This window comes from Mustela nigripes, chromosome 12 (assembly GCF_022355385.1).
Source record: "Mustela nigripes isolate SB6536 chromosome 12, MUSNIG.SB6536, whole genome shotgun sequence".
NCBI lineage: Eukaryota > Metazoa > Chordata > Mammalia > Carnivora > Mustelidae > Mustela > Mustela nigripes.
The window spans coordinates 145,981,803-145,997,309 of NC_081568.1; the positions used below are offsets into that span (position 1 = coordinate 145,981,803).

At 52.2% G+C, this 15,507-nt stretch overlaps 1 protein-coding gene across 4 annotated transcripts; it reads left to right on the forward strand.

The window, feature by feature from the left end:
• The first annotated feature begins 1,669 nt into the window (after positions 1–1,669).
• Positions 1,670–15,016, forward strand: RMND5B (required for meiotic nuclear division 5 homolog B). 4 transcript variants are annotated; one of them, XM_059416129.1, is made up of 11 exons: positions 1,670–2,052; positions 5,176–5,267; positions 6,493–6,643; positions 10,533–10,678; positions 10,803–10,943; positions 11,454–11,554; positions 11,723–11,889; positions 12,763–12,928; positions 14,047–14,149; positions 14,249–14,403; positions 14,490–15,016. In XM_059416129.1, exons 3-11 carry the CDS (start codon positions 6,505–6,507, stop codon positions 14,551–14,553), a joined length of 1,182 nt encoding a protein of 393 aa, XP_059272112.1. In that variant the 5' UTR covers positions 1,670–2,052; positions 5,176–5,267; positions 6,493–6,504; the 3' UTR covers positions 14,554–15,016. The 4 variants fall into 4 exon arrangements, with proteins under 4 accessions (XP_059272112.1, XP_059272109.1, XP_059272111.1 ...); XM_059416128.1 differs by lacking the exon at positions 1,670–2,052 and adding an exon at positions 2,059–2,266; XM_059416126.1 differs by lacking the exon at positions 5,176–5,267.
• The last annotated feature ends 491 nt before the right edge of the window (positions 15,017–15,507 follow it).

The following is a 15,507-nucleotide window of genomic DNA, read 5'->3' on the forward strand; positions in this document are numbered from 1 at the left end:
CATTACTGAGTTAGTGGGGACCAGCTAAGTTCTGCTTCAAAGCAGCCCCACCCCACAGAAGCCGCGGTCCCAACCAGCAAAGACTGGCGGTATCATCTGCGTAAGAAAACGGTGCACGCTGAGAAGTAACAAAACAGCCGTGCAAGGAAAGCCACCTTCGGTGTGGACGACAATGACAACTAGAGGTGGAATGGCCCGATGGGTGTGTACGTGTGTGTGTGTGTGTGTGTGTGTGTGGTGCGCGTGCGCGCGGGCGGGACATTCAAAGTCCTTGGAGAAGCCAGACTTTGCACACGCCCACCTGGGCTGTGAAGCAGGCTAGGGCTTCCCCACAGGAAGTGAAGAAGCCTAGGGCGTTCGGGCAGGTCTGTGAGGTCCTGCGGGCTTGGAGGCGGTTTCAGCCTAGCCGGTGGCCCCAGGCAGGGTTCACTCAACTCTCCGCCCCCGCGGTCCCGGCGTTGGCCAGGACCACCCAGGCTCCAGGTGCACAGACAGGCGTCTCCGGGATGCTCCGACGACGCCCCCGCTGCTCCCCGGGGCCGCGGACCGCCCTCCTCCCGGTGTGTGTCCTAAGGTTTTGGAGCCGCTGTTTCCTCGTTCTTAAAATAGAGCATATTGGCTACATCGGAGTATTTTTAAGGACTTACTCTTTCCCAAGCACTTGCTGTTGGGGATACAGCAGTGATGCTTTTATCCTAAAAGCGGTGTGTGCGCGCATTAGGGGCAGGAAGACAGAATAAACATAGGATTTCGAGCCTAATGCTATAAAGAAAACACAACTGGATTGTGCAAACGCTATACAGAAAACAAGATTGAGCAAGGGTGTTTGGGGGTGGGGTGGCGGGGAGGAAGCCTAGTGGGATGGAGGGGAGGTTGCTCTGCAATGACAATTGGCCCCAACAGGGAGAAGGAAGTCAGGGAAACAGAGATATAGAGCCTGTTTCTAGTTAAAGTCCCTGAGGCCTGCGAAGGAAATGGGGGTAGGGGGAGGCTTCTCTGCCCCTCCCCTACATAGCAAGGGGGCCTGGGAGGATCGTGAATTGAGCCCTGCCCTGTGTTCGGGGTGCCCGCCTTTCTCTTCCTAACATTTACCCTTCCTCCTTAAAATGGTTATGCAGGGGCGCCTGGGTGGCTCAGTGGGTTAGGCCTCTGCCTTCAGCTCAGGTCATGATCTCTGGGTCCTGGGATCCAGCCCCGCATCGGGCTCTCTGCTCAGCGGGGAGCCTGCTTCTCCCTCTCTCTCTGCCTGCTTCTCTGCCTACTTGTGATCTCTCTCTGTCAAATAAATAATAAAATATTAAAAAACAACAACAACAACAAACAAAAACGGTTATGCAATCCCCCCGACAGCCACCAAGGAGGTCCGTCAGGGAGGGCGGTAAGACAGAGGCTGGGACCCCCAGCAAAATCCTTCTGTTGAATACCCAGTGGGTAGATCAAGTACAGGCTTAGGGGACCAGCGAGGCCGGGTAGAAAAAAACGACTTTTCTTTTAAAGATCAGCTGATAATTTCAAAGAAGGCACCAAGGAGCCATAGCAGGAAAACTGAACCCTTGGACCCCTAGCATGCACTCTGCAGTTTGGGTTTGTCTTCACTGCAGGAGGGCGAAAGGCGGGGCGCGGGGAAGGCACAGTCCTTTCGGGTTTCGGTTTCTGAGAGCGGAGGTGGGGCGCTGGGATCTCGGGGAGGAGAGGGAAGCGGGACCCCAGGCCCGCGCACCCCCGCGGACGCGCACATGGGTCGGCCCGGTTCCTTCCGGCCGGGATGGATGGTCGCGGCCTGAGGCTGTGGGTACCCGGGGAAGCCCGCGGGCGACAGTCAAAGGGCGGGAGGCCGGGCTTCCAGCCGCAGCCGCGTTCCTTCAGGCGACTCCACTCTAGCTGCGCGGCAGGGAGAAGCGCGGCGCTCGGACCGGAAGCCGCTGTTCCGCGGGACGGCCACCCCTCCGCGCGGCCGTGAGTGGGCGGGTCCAGATCCGGCGAGCAACCGTCGCGGCTTCCGGTTCCGATGACAGACGCGCCGGAAGTCAAGGTCCCAGCTGCGGGGACCAGGTGAGAACTGACTGGCTTCCGGGCCGGGAGGTGCGGGCGGAGGGCGAGGTGCCCCGGGACTGCCGACGGGGGCGCGGGGGGCGGCATCTCGGCCGGACTCCCAGGCCCCGGGCCTTCTCCGGAGCACCTCCCCCACCACCAAGCCGCGGCCCCAGCCTGCCCCTGGACTGGCTTTCTCCTCAGTCCTAGGGCGTGGGGACCAGGAACTGGAGAGGTAACCCGGTGTGGATGAGGGGGCCAGACAGGGCATTCGAGCAGGGTCTTTGGAAGGATGAGGCGGAGTTTGCCAGTCATTTGCACGTTAATGCAGGTGAAGCTCCTAGCAGAAGCTGCAGCCTAGGGGAAATGGTGGGCTTTGCCCTCCCTCCAGTTTTGGTTAATGACAGAAGAAAGATTTGAAACTTCAACTAGAGACGTGCGGTGAAGAAAAGGAACAGTGATAAGATGGAGTGTCTGGCGTGGGAGTGGAGCAGAGGGGCCAGCGTCAGACAGATCTCAGAAGAGTTGACATGGACACTGGACCCTGATAAGGAACCAGTCCTGGGAAGATTTCGGAGGGGAGTGTATCAGGCAGAAGGAACGGTCTGTGCAAAGGCCCTGAGACAGAAATAAACTGTCAAGGACAGAAAAGAGGCTAGTGTGGTTGGAGTGTGGCCAGTGAGGGGGAGAGTGGTAGGTGAGGCTGGAGGGGTGGTTGGGAGTCGACTTCAGTAAAGCTTCTGAGGCCATAAAAAGGTGGGGGCGCGTTGGGCTGGCTCAGACAGAGAACGTGCGATTCATGATCTCTGGGTCCTGAATTCCAGTCCCACGTTGGCTGCAGAGAATACTAAAAAACCAAATTTTTAAAAAGGAGGGGGGATTTTTTGCTGAGTACAGTAAGAATCTATTGGGTTTTAAGCAGAGGAGTGGTGGCCAGAGTGGAGAATGGGTCATTGGAGGCTGTTGATTTCTGTGTCTGTGTCCAGTTCTGTGTCTGCGATTTGCACAAACTTCTTCCCTTTAGCCCCAGAAGGGACCCTTCTGTTTCAGGATGCCAAAGTCTGGGGACAAAACCCATGCATGCCTTAGTGGGGGGGTTAATACTTCAGTTTTGTCTCTTCCTGTCATTTCCCCCCTGCAGGTTTGAGCCCAAGCCCTCTAGCCCCAGAGGAAGTAGATGCTCATTTAGGAAGTAGATGCTCATTTAATCAGCAAGCATTCACTGAACACCCCCTGTGGATGAGGCCCAGGCCCTGGGCTGGGCACTGTGGGGAGAAAGAGGAGAAAACTGGCCAGGCCTGAGCAGGTTACTGTCTACTCAGGGGAGACTTGTTGACGGGCAGTTACTGTGCCACTGAGCCAAGGACACAGAGCAGAGGACTCAATGTGTAATCACACAGGGGTTGTGTGTCAAGCCATGCAGTGTTGAGTCAAGGGGTGACAGCATCTGATGTGTTGTTTTGGAGGGATCCTGCTGGTGGGTCATTTCTATACAGAAATGTATGGGGTACATTTCTGGGGGAGGAGGACTTGAAATGGACATGAAATTCCACTGGATTCATCATGAAGTTGTCACAGAGAGACTCACACACTCATCCACCCTAGTGCCTGGTGAGGATGACCCAGTGGGGTTCAAGCAGAGCGGCTCACCATGGACAGACTGAGTTAGCCTCCTGGATTTTCTGAGTGGGATACTTGCAAGGTTTCCCAGCTTCTTAATTTTATTTTAGATGTTTATTGAGCTAGTCAGACTTCTCAATTCCTTATACATTTAATTGATTCAGGCAGGGCCTTTGTTTCTTCTCTATTTATTGATGTATTCGCTTTTATCTCCATTCTTCTCCTCCACCCACCATAGGAAACTACTGATGTGTTTGCATGTGTCTTTTGTTTTAGGCAGAGTTTTGTGTTTTTTTTTTAAAAGACACACCCTAGGAGCACCTGGGTAGCTCAGTTGGTTAGGTGGCTGCCTTCTGCTCAGGTCATGGTCCTGGGATCTCCGGATCGAGCCCCACATTGGGCTTTCTGCTCGGTGGGGAGTCTGCTTCTCCCTCTCTCTCTCTGCCTGCCTCTCTGCCTACTTGTGATCTCTGTCTGTCAAATAAATAAATAAAAACTTCAAAAAAAAAATCCTCAAATGCATCTCCTTCCCCAGCTTGCTTGCTTGCTTTTTCTTTCTTTTCTTTTCTTTTTTTTTTTTTTTAAGATTTTGTTTATTTGAGAGAGCGGAAACAAACATGGGTAGGGGAAAGAGCAGAGGGAGAGGGACAAGCAGATTACCCACTGAGCAGGGAACTCAATGGGGCTGGATCCCAGGACCTTGAGATCATGGCCTGAGCCGAAGGCAGATGCTTAACCGACTGAGCCACCCAAGTGTCCCATTTGTGAGCTCTTTAATATGTCCAAGATGTCTTGGACATATTAAAGACATATTAAAGGGTTCCCTGATACCATCCTTTTTAGTTGGTGTTGACAGGGACAGTCTGACCTTGGTGAAGTCCTGACCTTTCTGGAGCTATAGTTCTATTTGATAAATTGTGATCTGGGGCCCAGACTCTTGGCACACATTTCTCTTGTGCTGCCAGCTTTCCTAGGTGATCATCTCACAGGCTCTGTGGTTGACTTCTGTTTCCTGTCTTCATTAATCGCTGCTATATACTTCCTCCAACCACAGATAATGGCCGCTTTCCCTTCCTGGTGAGGTGGTGGGCTGTTGAGCTGGTGCAGAGAGTAATGTGATGCAGAGTGCTTCAGAGAAGGGCTCTGGAGCCAGAAGGCCTGGCTTCACTTCCCCAGGTCTCCCTTTCCCAGCCGTGTCACCTTGGGCAAGTTATTTAATCTTTCTGTGTCTCATTCTCTTATCTATAAACTGGGTCTAATAACTGTACCTACCTCATAGTGTTTTGGTAAGAATTAAGTAAATTAGTTGATGCATGCAGCATCATTAGAATGGTGCTTGGCACATAATAAGCCCCAATGAAATGTTAACTAATAATGGCAGTAGTGATTATTATTATGATACTGTTTCAGACAGGAGTCCCTGGTGTATTTTGCCCATCGTGGGTCATTTTCAGTTATAGGGTATTTGCTCAGGGGTCATGAAGAGGAAGGCATGTCTTCTGGACATCATGATTATGATTACAGATTGTAGCATGAAGACATCAGCTTAAGGAGAGAGGGCAGAAACACATCTCAGGTCCTGGGTTGCCATTTCCCCATCGTTCATCCCTCATCTGGTAAGGAGATGGTGGCTGTAGGCTGGGCCGGGAGGTTGAGGCCAAGACTGGTGGTGCTGGTGGGAATGGGGAATCTGGTGAAATTGGGAGCATCCCAGTGGTCACACTGGCCATGGAAGTCTTCTGATATTACTTTGGATCCTTCTTTGAGACAAACAATGGACAGCTGGCCAGATTTGAACATTTGAGAGAATCCTTAATTTCAAATCCTTTAGATGAAAATATAGGAAGGGAAGTCTGTCACCAGCATTTTGAGGGGTGTTCACATGGTCACCATCAAAGGCTGCTCTGAAATAGAGGGGAGCAGTGCCCCAGAGTGGAAGGAATTTAGGAAGGGCGCCTTGTGGTGGGACCAGAAAAGTCAGCTTTCTTTTCAGTGGCGTAACGAGGAGGGAAGCGTGCGTTATAACCAGAGACGTTCTAGTCTGGTGGGGGAGGTGGCCCCTCAGATTGGTCCTTACCCAGTGATCAAAACTGAAACAGAGGGGTGCCAAGTGGAAGGAGTGCGGTGGCAGCAGGCTGGGATGACTGCTGGAGGAGGTGGTCTCTGGGCTGACCCAGGAAGGATAAGCCGGCTTCTTGAGCAGTTGACAAGGGGAGGGCTGACGGCATATCTGGGAGAGGAAGATACATGAACCCGAGCCCAGAGCTGGGAGGGACCAGCGGTTCTGGTTGGCCAGACACAGGGTGAGCAGCAGGGGAGACTGAGGCTGGAATGGTGGACAAAGCCTATCAGGGCCACGTGCTCGGCACCTGTTCGTTAGGCTGTGTTTTCAGTTATTGGCCATTCAGGGGCTGCTTTCGGGGGTTCTATCACTGTAGTGTGTGGAAAACCAAGTCCACTAATTGAAGAGAAGGTGCTTAACATACATGAGATATGAAAATAGGCGGTATTCATACATATTTCTAGTAGACAGTATTGCCTGCTGAGGACTCTGTGAGGCCTGCTCTCTCTTCTGATTAAAAAGAGATTATAGAATGAAAAGAGTTGGGAACAGTAATTTTGTCACCATGATTTAAAACATCTGTCCTTATGCCTGCCTGGTCTCTCTGGGGTACCGTGGCTCGGGGTGATGGGTGCCGTGGACACCCGTGTTAAGCCAGGAATTGCTGAGTATTGATAAATGACATGGGTGTGGTGAGGGGGATCTGGGAGCCCTCCGCAGCATGCCCCCCACCCCCAGCCCAGGTGGGGCCTGATGCAGCTGACCCCTCCCGCCCACAGGCAGAGGTCACCATGGAGCAGTGTGCGAGTGTGGAAAGGGAGGTGGACAAGGTCCTGCAGAAGTTCCTGACCTATGGGCAGCACTGCGAGCAGAGCCTGGAGGAGCTCCTACACTATGTGGGCCAGCTGCGGGCTGAGCTGGCCAGCGCAGGTGAGTGCCCCCCCTCCAGCCCCTGCTCTGCCTCCCCAGGAGCCTGGGAGCCCCCAAGGCCTCTAGGTGACAGGCTCCTAGAAGGATGACAGTTTGGACATTAGTCTGTGGATGCGGAGGCCTCCTTCAGTGGGATAATGGGAGTCATTCTAATTTATTTCAAAAAGTCCAACAGAAATTATTAGTTTACCTACCAGGTGCCTGGGTGGCTCTGTTAAGCATCTGCCTTCAGCTTAGGTCATGATCTTGGGGTCCTGGGATTGAGTCCCACATCGGGCTCCCTGCTCAGCGGGGAGTCCGTTCCTCCCTCTCCCTCTCTCTGACTCTCATGAAGTAAATAAAAATATTTTTTTAAAAAATTATTAGTTTACCTAAGATTATTTTCATTTTATGTTTTGTTTTCCATTTGCTTTTCTACTTTGAATTTTTAGACACCTTGAGATCATCTCAGATTTATAGAAAACATTGACTGCTGATATATTGCCATAATGGCTTTATCACTTCTCTTGCCTACTCTTACTTTCTAGCCACTTGAAAGTAAGTTGCAGCTATCATACCACTTTGCCCCTAAACTTTCAGTGTATATCTCCTAAGGTCACGGGCATTCTTTTACATAAATACAGTATAATTATTAAATCAAGAAGTTAAACATTAATGCAGTATTATGATGTAATAAATATAGTTCAGTTTTTCAGTTTTGTCACTGTCCAGTAGTTTTCATAAACCACTTTTTTTTTTTTTTTAAGATTTTGATTTACCTGATAGACAGTGAGAGAGGGAACACAATCAGGGGGTGTGAAAGAGGGAGAAGCAGGCTTCCTGCTGAGCAGGGAGCCCAATTCGGGGCTCGATCCCAGGACCCTGAGATCGTGACCTAAGCAAAAGGCAGACGCTTAAAGATTGAGCCATCCAGGCGCCACTCATAAAAGATTTTAATTTTATTCTCCATTCTAGGATCCAATCCAAAATCAGGTGCTGCGTGTAGTTTCTCATGTCTCATCTTTGGTTGTTTAACCTGGGACAGTTCTCCCACTTGCCTTTGTCGTTCATGACACTGACATTTTCAGAGCACTAAGGCCAACGAATTTACAGACTATCTCTTGCTTTGGGCTTGCCTGCTGTGTCCTCCTCCTCACCCAGGTGTTGCATCTTGGGCAGCAGAGTCCTTTGGAAGTGATCTGGTTCTCAGGGCATCATATCCGGAGGTACAAGGTGTCAGCTCGTTTTCCCTGATCGGTGATGTGAACTGTGATCACCTGGTGTCGGCCAGGTTCTCCTTGTGTAAAATTAACTTTTCTTTATAGTTAAGGGGCACCTGGGTGGCTCAGTGGGTTAAAGCCTCTGCTTTCTGCTCAGGTCATGATCCCAGGGTCCTGGGATTGAGCCCCGCATCGGGCTCTATCCCAGGGTCCTGGGATTGAGCCCCGCATCGGGCTCTCTGCTCTGCGGGGAGCCTGCTTCCTCCTCTTTCTCTGCCTACTTGTGATCTCTGTCTGTCAAATAAATAAATAAAATCTTAAAAAAAAAAAAAAAACATTTCTTTACAGTTTATTAGTAAGAAATTTGAGGGGAGATGCTTTGAGCCTATGTAAATATGCACTTTCTTGTACTTGAGCGAATTGATCCAGGGATGATTTCTTGCCTCAATCAGTTATTAGAAAGCAACATGGGTGACTTTTCCTGCTCTGTCATTCCTTCATATTGGCCATTACACAGCATAGGTTTGATCTTGTGGGTCCACTTACATGCAGATTTGTTTTTCAGTAAATACAGTACAGAACTGTAAATGTATTTTCTTTTTTATTGTTTTCTCAATGACATTGTCTTTTTCTTAGCTTTATTGTAAGAATACGGTATATAACACAGGTGACATACCAAGTATGTGTCAATTGACTGTGTTCTGTGTAAGGCTTCTGGTCACCAGAAGGCTATTAGTTACATTTTTGGGGAGTCAAAAGTTACATACATATTTTTGATTGTGCATGGTGTGGTGCCCTTAACCCCCATATTGTTGAAGGATCGGCTGTCGTTGTTGGCATTAAACTTTGCTTTTTCCCTTACTGTCAGTTCACACCACATGGATTCTTTTTTTTTTTTTTTTTTTTTTAAGATTTTATTTATTTATTTGACAGAGAGAGAGAGATCACAAGCAGGCATAGAGACAGGCGCAGAGAGGGGTAGGGGAAGCAGGCTCCCTGCTGAGCAGTGGGCCCAATGTGCAGCTTGATCCCAGGACTCTTGAGATCATGACCTGGGCCGAAGGCAGATGCTTAACCCACTGAGCCACCAAGGCGCCCTCACACCACATAGATTCTTATTTTATTCATTGGGTTATAATCTATTACTATTATTCTTTATTTTGATCCTTAAATTGTCTTAGATTTGACCAGTAGTCACCCCTGATTCCTATGTCCTTTTTTAAGTTGATCTATAATTAAAATTTACCTTATTTTTTTTTTTAAGATTTTATTTATTTGACAGAGAGAGAAATCACAAGTAGGCAGAGAGACAGGCAGAGAGAGACAGGGGAGAAAGCAGGCTCCCTGTGGAGCAGAGAGCCTGACGTGGGGTTCGATCCCAGGATCCTGGGATCAGGACCTGAGCCAAAGTCAGAGGCTTTAACCCACTGAGCCACCCAGGCACCCTCACACCACATAGATTCTTATTTTATTCATTGGGTTATAATTTATTACTATTATTCTTTATTTTGATCCTTAAATTGTCTTAGACTGATCTTTGATCTTGGGATCATGAGTTTAAGCCCCATGGTGGGCATGGAGCTTACTTTAATAGAAAGGTGTTGGGGGGGGCCCACCCCCACTTCCTGATGGTATTTGTCAGAAGGCATTCAGTTACAGGTACAGAACCCAGCTCAGACCAGCTTAAATGAACAGGCGGGAGTGGGGGACACTGGATTCATGGACTCAGGTGACTGAAATGTCCAGGCCCCCCTGGATCCAAGTGCCTGTGTGATCCTCTCAGTCTACACTGTCCTCATTCTAAGAGCAGTGCCCCCCCGCCCCCCGACCCGAGGAGGTCCCGGCGCTCCAGCAGCTCCAGTTCCCATTCTGTGTGTTCAGTGACTTGGTAGAATGCATGTCTCTTCCAGGGCTTCTGGTCTTGGAGCTGAGACCCTCCCTGGCTCTCTTGGGTCACTTTTATTTCCCTGAACCAAGGCGCTGCCATCTAAAGAAGGTGCACTGGTGCTGGGCTGGAGGAAGGGGCGGATGCTCTGTCTGTCCTCCTCTCTTCCGAGTCCCATGTGCTCTTGGAAGTGGGTCTGGTTCTAGCCCAGCTGCGGCAGTGGAAACCACTGCAGGCTGGGAGTCCTGAGCCAGAAATATCCTGAACTTCCCTGGCAGTATCTCTGGGTTGGTAAGAGGCACTAACATGGGGATAGTACCTTATGACCCAAAGCCGCCTTGCATGTGGCATCTGACTCAAGACAGTGAAGAGCCGTCTGGTGTGGTGGTGGTGAGAAGGTGTTTTAGCTCTGTCATTGTTGTCACCTAGCAAGTCATGGCCTCAGCTTCCCCAGCTACAGGACAGGATACTAACAGTGTCCACTGCAGAGCATGGTGGGGAGGATTAAAGAAGCTAAAATAAAGTACTTTCCCATAGGACGTGCCAAATCATCTACATTTCACAGCAACAGACAGGGCAGGTCCTTTCACCGCATGAATGAACAGAGAGATGAAGCCACTTGGCCCACTTGACCAATTCCAAGGCAGGCAGTTAAAGAGTGGCAGGACCTGGGACAGAAGCCGGGGTCTTTCACCCTGGGGTTTGGGGCTGCGTCCTGGGCCTCCAGGCTGGTGTTGAGAAGAGAGCCAGGAGGGACCAGGTGTGCTGCTCTGTGTCCTGATTCACCGCCAGTGTTTCCCTGTAGCTCTCCAGGGAACCCCTCTGTCAGCCACCCTCTCCCTGGTGATGTCACAGTGCTGCCGGAAGATCAAAGACACTGTGCAGAAGCTGGCTTTGGACCATAAGGACATTCACAGCAGCGTCTCCCGAGTGGGCAAAGCCATCGACAGGGTGAGTGTGTGAGCAGCCTTGGGCGGGGGGTGGGTGAACCCCAGGGCTGGTGTCTGAGGCTGGGGGTTGCTCCGCAGGAAATGAGAACGCTGAGTCACAGAGCCTTGTCTCTTGTCCTCGGCAGAACTTTGACTCAGAGATTTGCGGTGTGGTCTCCGACGCGGTGTGGGACTCGAGGGAGAAGCAGCAGCAGATCCTGCAGACAGCCATCGTGGAGCACCTGTACCAGCAAGGCATGCTCAGCGTTGCCGAGGAGCTGTGCCAGGTAATGGCCTCTCTGCAAAGGTGCTAGAAGCAGCCTCTTCTGCTTCTGTTTCATGGTTGGCTTTCGATTTGCTTCCTGTCATGCTTTCTATACACTGATTTTAGAAGGGAAATCATTGTCCCTGCCATCAGTAGAAGCTAGCTCCACAAATATATACGATGGCAAGTAAAGTCATTAACCTCTAGCTGGGGTCCGTTGCCCGTCAGGGTTCTGAGTTGAGGCCTGATACCACTTTCTTAAAAAGGGAGATTAGTAACATGACAGAGTGGCACTTGTTAAGTGTTACAAACACACGAGCAGTAGAAGTAAGGGTATTTTCTCAATATGATTAAGAGGACTGAAGAATAACTTTCTTACCATGCTACTCAACACAGGTCTCTAAGGTCCTGGGGCGGGGGTGGGTTTTGTAGTCTGTACTCCAAGGAGGCCAGCCCGCAACACTCAGCCTTCCATAACTGGAATATTCTGGAAACACAGTCCTCCAGCAGTGGGATTGCACTCTCCCCACAGGAATCAACACTGAACGTGGACTTGGACTTTAAGCAGCCTTTCCTTGAGTTGAATCGAATCCTGGAAGCTCTGCACGAACAAGACCTAGGGCCGGCATTGGAGTAAGTAGGCCCTCAGGTGGGCTAATGTGGGAACAGGGCCCATCTATGGTCTTCCCATCACCTGGTGTACTTGACATGCCTCCAGCCCTTAGGCTTTTGGAGCCCACCTCTCCATCCCGGCTCAACCAGGGTCCCTTCTCCTGCCCCACGAGCTCCCTTTCTTCCCAGATGGGCCGTCTCCCACAGGCAGCGCCTGCTCGAGCTCAACAGCTCCCTGGAGTTCAAGCTGCACCGCCTACACTTTATCCGCCTCCTGGCAGGCGGCCCCGAGAAGCAGCTCGAGGCCCTCAGCTATGCCCGGCACTTTCAGCCATTTGCTCGGCTGCACCAGCGAGGTGAGTACTCAGGGGGCTGGGCTCTGGGCTGCCGGGCTCCGGTGGGTGTCAGCGTTAGCAGGGGTCAGGGCTTGGGGTATGAGTTCCTGCCCCGCCTGAGGAGCTGTAACCAGGATGCCTTTCCCCAACCTGAGAACTCTGAGCCCTCCCTCAGAGCCTCCCAGGTGAACTCTCCCCCTGCACCCCGCATCCCCCTCTGCCATACCCTTCCAGCTTCGTCTCAGGCCAGGCACACCCTCCATGTGCCAAACCAGCACTCAGCACACGGGGCCATGTGCGCCCCTGCGCCTCGGCCCTGAGCTCTCCCACCTAGCAGCAGCCCACTCGTTTCCTTAAGACTCACTCGGCGCCTCTCCACGGCTTCCTTCCATCCCACCAGGATTTCCAGACCGCTGTGACTAGAGTCTCCCCTTCCAGATGCTCGCCATTAGTAACCACTCCTACCCGTAGTAACTGGTTCTTTAGCTCCACTCTTCCTGTTTATTACCTCACATTTTGTGAAATCATAAAAACCAAGCACTGTTAGTAAATCTAGATATCATCTGAGAGCTTTTTAGAAGGGAGAGTAGCTAGTGTTGGAGAAGAAAAACGTGAGCACCAACCTGAGACTCGCTCCTCAGTGCACTTGGAAGGATGGAAGAGAATGTCGGACTGTGGCTGATGCTTGTCCTTGTCCTGCAGCAGCAGCAGCCCCGAGACTCCGCCTCCACACTGGACTTTATCGAAAACCAGTTTTGCCTGAGGGTATCTCTGCAGGCTGGTCCTGCTGCTCTGGGGCCTGGGAGCCGAGGGGCCCAGCCTGCTCTCCCTCTGCCCTTCCGCTGCCCCAGCCCGCTCCCCTGCTGCCCTGACTTGTGCCTGGTTGCTCCGCAGAGATCCAGGTGATGATGGGCAGCCTGGTGTACCTGCGGCTGGGCTTGGAGAAGTCGCCCTACTGCCACCTCCTGGACAACAGCCATTGGGCAGAGATCTGCGAGACCTTTACCAGGGATGCTTGTTCCCTGCTGGGGCTGTCGGTGGAGTCACCCCTCAGTGTCAGGTACTGGCAGCCCCATGGGGGCAGCGCGAGTGGGAGAGTAGTTTCAAGGGAAACAGTCTGTGGAGGCCATTCCGTGTGCCTGGGGCAGTACTTGGTTGTTTCAGACCAAAATTGGCTCTCTTAGTCATGCTTCTGGGAGGAGTTACCTGATTTTCACAGCTGGAGAAACTGAGGTTAGGAAGAGTTGTGGCTTGACGTCGCTGCAGTAAGTGGTGGGGTCAAGGTTCCCTTTTTGTAAGGTCTTTTGAATAAGGTCTCTGTGCTGCTGCCACCTCAGCCCTGACTTACCACAGGAGCCTCTGCAGCCTGGCCACCTCTCCGACCACCAGCCATCGGAGAGAATGGGAAGTGCCTGGGTAGCACGTGTGGAGACCTTTCCCTTGGGAGGCTCCTTTACCGTGATGTTCTCAGGACTCCATGAAGCCCTGGGAATTCCAGGTAGTTACGCTTGGTTTACAGATGAGAAAACACGCAGGCCCCTGGCAAGTGTGGACTTACCCAGGGCCTGATGGGGAATAAAGAGCCCGTGGACCTGGTCCCAGAATCCCACCCTGCACCACAGTGGAATGGCACGTCCCCTCCTGCCTCACTCCAGGAAGGATTCTGGTTAAAAAATAGTGTTACCCGGCCAGAACACCAGGGACAGTTCAGGACGGTTCTTGGGCGCAGCATAGGTATTTAGCCCAGCCAGTCAATGCCCCGCCCCTGCTGGAGTCCCTGTGAGATTAGGATCTGCCTGGGGTCTAAGTGCCCTCACTGATGATGACCCATCACAGAGGGGCATGACAGCAGGGTGGAGCGGACAGGCTGGGGCGCTTTCAAGCTGATCACTGTCCCCATCACACCAGTGGCATTCCAGTGGTTTGGACGAGCTGGTATCTGCCCCCTGGATCTTTCTTTTGTCTTTCCCATAGGTCGTCAAACTCGGGGGTACATTAGAATGACTCCAGAGTCGGACACACATAACTACCTATGTGGCACTTTATGAGCGACTGGGGAGACTTTCAAGGACCAGTCTGACATGTGCCACTTTAGAACCCCACCCTAAGACACAGGCCGAGGACGGTGTGCCGGGCTCTGGGTCTGGGCCACTGCAGTCCTTGCTCTTTGTTCCGCAGCTTTGCCTCTGGCTGTGTGGCGCTGCCTGTGCTGATGAACATCAAGGCTGTGATTGAGCAGAGGCAGTGCACGGGGGTCTGGAGTCACAAGGATGAGCTACCGGTGAGGCCTGGCGCAGGGGGCTGTGGAGGGCAGGCAGAAGGCCCTGGGAAGGGCAGCCACAGCTGGCAGTGGGACTCACCCCTCCTCTGGCCTCCCCAGATTGAGATCGAACTCGGCATGAAGTGCTGGTACCACTCAGTGTTCGCCTGCCCCATCCTCCGGCAGCAGACCTCCGATTCCAACCCTCCCATCAAGCTCATCTGTGGCCACGTGATCTCCCGGGACGCCCTCAACAAGCTCATTAATGGAGGAAAGTAAGTTCCCCGTGAACTGCCCCATCCTGGCTCGGCTCCCCTGCTGGCCAGCCCCTGAGACATTCTCCACTCTCCTCCCTCTGCAGGCTGAAGTGTCCCTACTGTCCCATGGAGCAGAACCCAGCAGATGGCAAACGCATCATATTCTGATACCTGCCTTGAAGGAACTTTGTCGGAGGGGTTTTCCACCCACGAGCCTTGCTCTGTCTCCTTGGGGGTGGTTGGCTTCAGTAGACTGTGGTTCATTTCAGAGCAAATGCTGAGCACCACCATGGACAGAGGCCAAGAAGGGAGAGGAGCCCATCTGTGCCGGGCAGCTGGCTCCTTGGCTGGAAGGGTAGGGACACAGGCCTCTGTCCTCCTGCGGCTGCCCTGTTTCTGTATGCCAGTGACTTCATAGCAGTCAACAGCAGCAAAGCACTTGGCCAGCTATGCAGACGTCTTTTTGACCCTGCCCCAGCCAGGTCGCTTCCAGTCCTGCCAGCACCTGGCGCCTGAGCCGTGGTTCTTCTTCATGACTGTATGTATCCATTCCCCACTGTAAATAGTCTGGGTTCAAACCCACTGCCCTGGTTTTTTAAGTGAGCAAATATATTCACAGGCCTTCTCCTTACTTTACCTGACTTATTGGCTTCACCGACAGGAATTACTGCACGCCCACCACACCCAGACAGAACTCAGCATGCGGCATCTCTGGCTAGGTGACAAAAAGGCCCAGGGGTGTCGCAACAGACCCTGGGCCAGAGGCTTTTACACAAAAATATATCCAGTCCTGTACCCTCCTTACTGGGAAGCAGTGCTCGAGGATCTCGGAAGGTGCGCTGACTTGCCCTACGGGACTCCGAGATTATAAAGGAGAGTTTGGAATCGAAATTGGATCCGACCCTCCATTCCAAGCTCTCTGCGGTTGACTCCACGGTGCCTGGAGCTTGGTTGCTGTGTGTCCCCACTAAGCCCCGTGCTGGGCCTTGGAGAGCAGGAAGGCACCTGAAGCCTGAGATGCTTGAAGGGCCTGGGTCACTGGGGTCATTATGGCAAGCAGGAGAGCTGGCCTGGGGTTCATCTTCAGCTTCATATGTGTACTTCAAATGTCCTATGTATGTG

Coding starts and splice junctions, on each gene's coding strand:
- RMND5B (XM_059416129.1), top strand. CDS start 6,505: ATGGAGCAGTGTGCGAGTGTGGAAAGGGAGGTGGACAAGGTCCTGCAG. Junction 10,944..11,453: donor TTGCCGAGGAGCTGTGCCAG/GTAATGGCCTCT, acceptor CTCTCCCCACAG/GAATCAACACTGAACGTGGA. Junction 11,555..11,722: donor GACCTAGGGCCGGCATTGGA/GTAAGTAGGCCC, acceptor CTTTCTTCCCAG/ATGGGCCGTCTCCCACAGGC.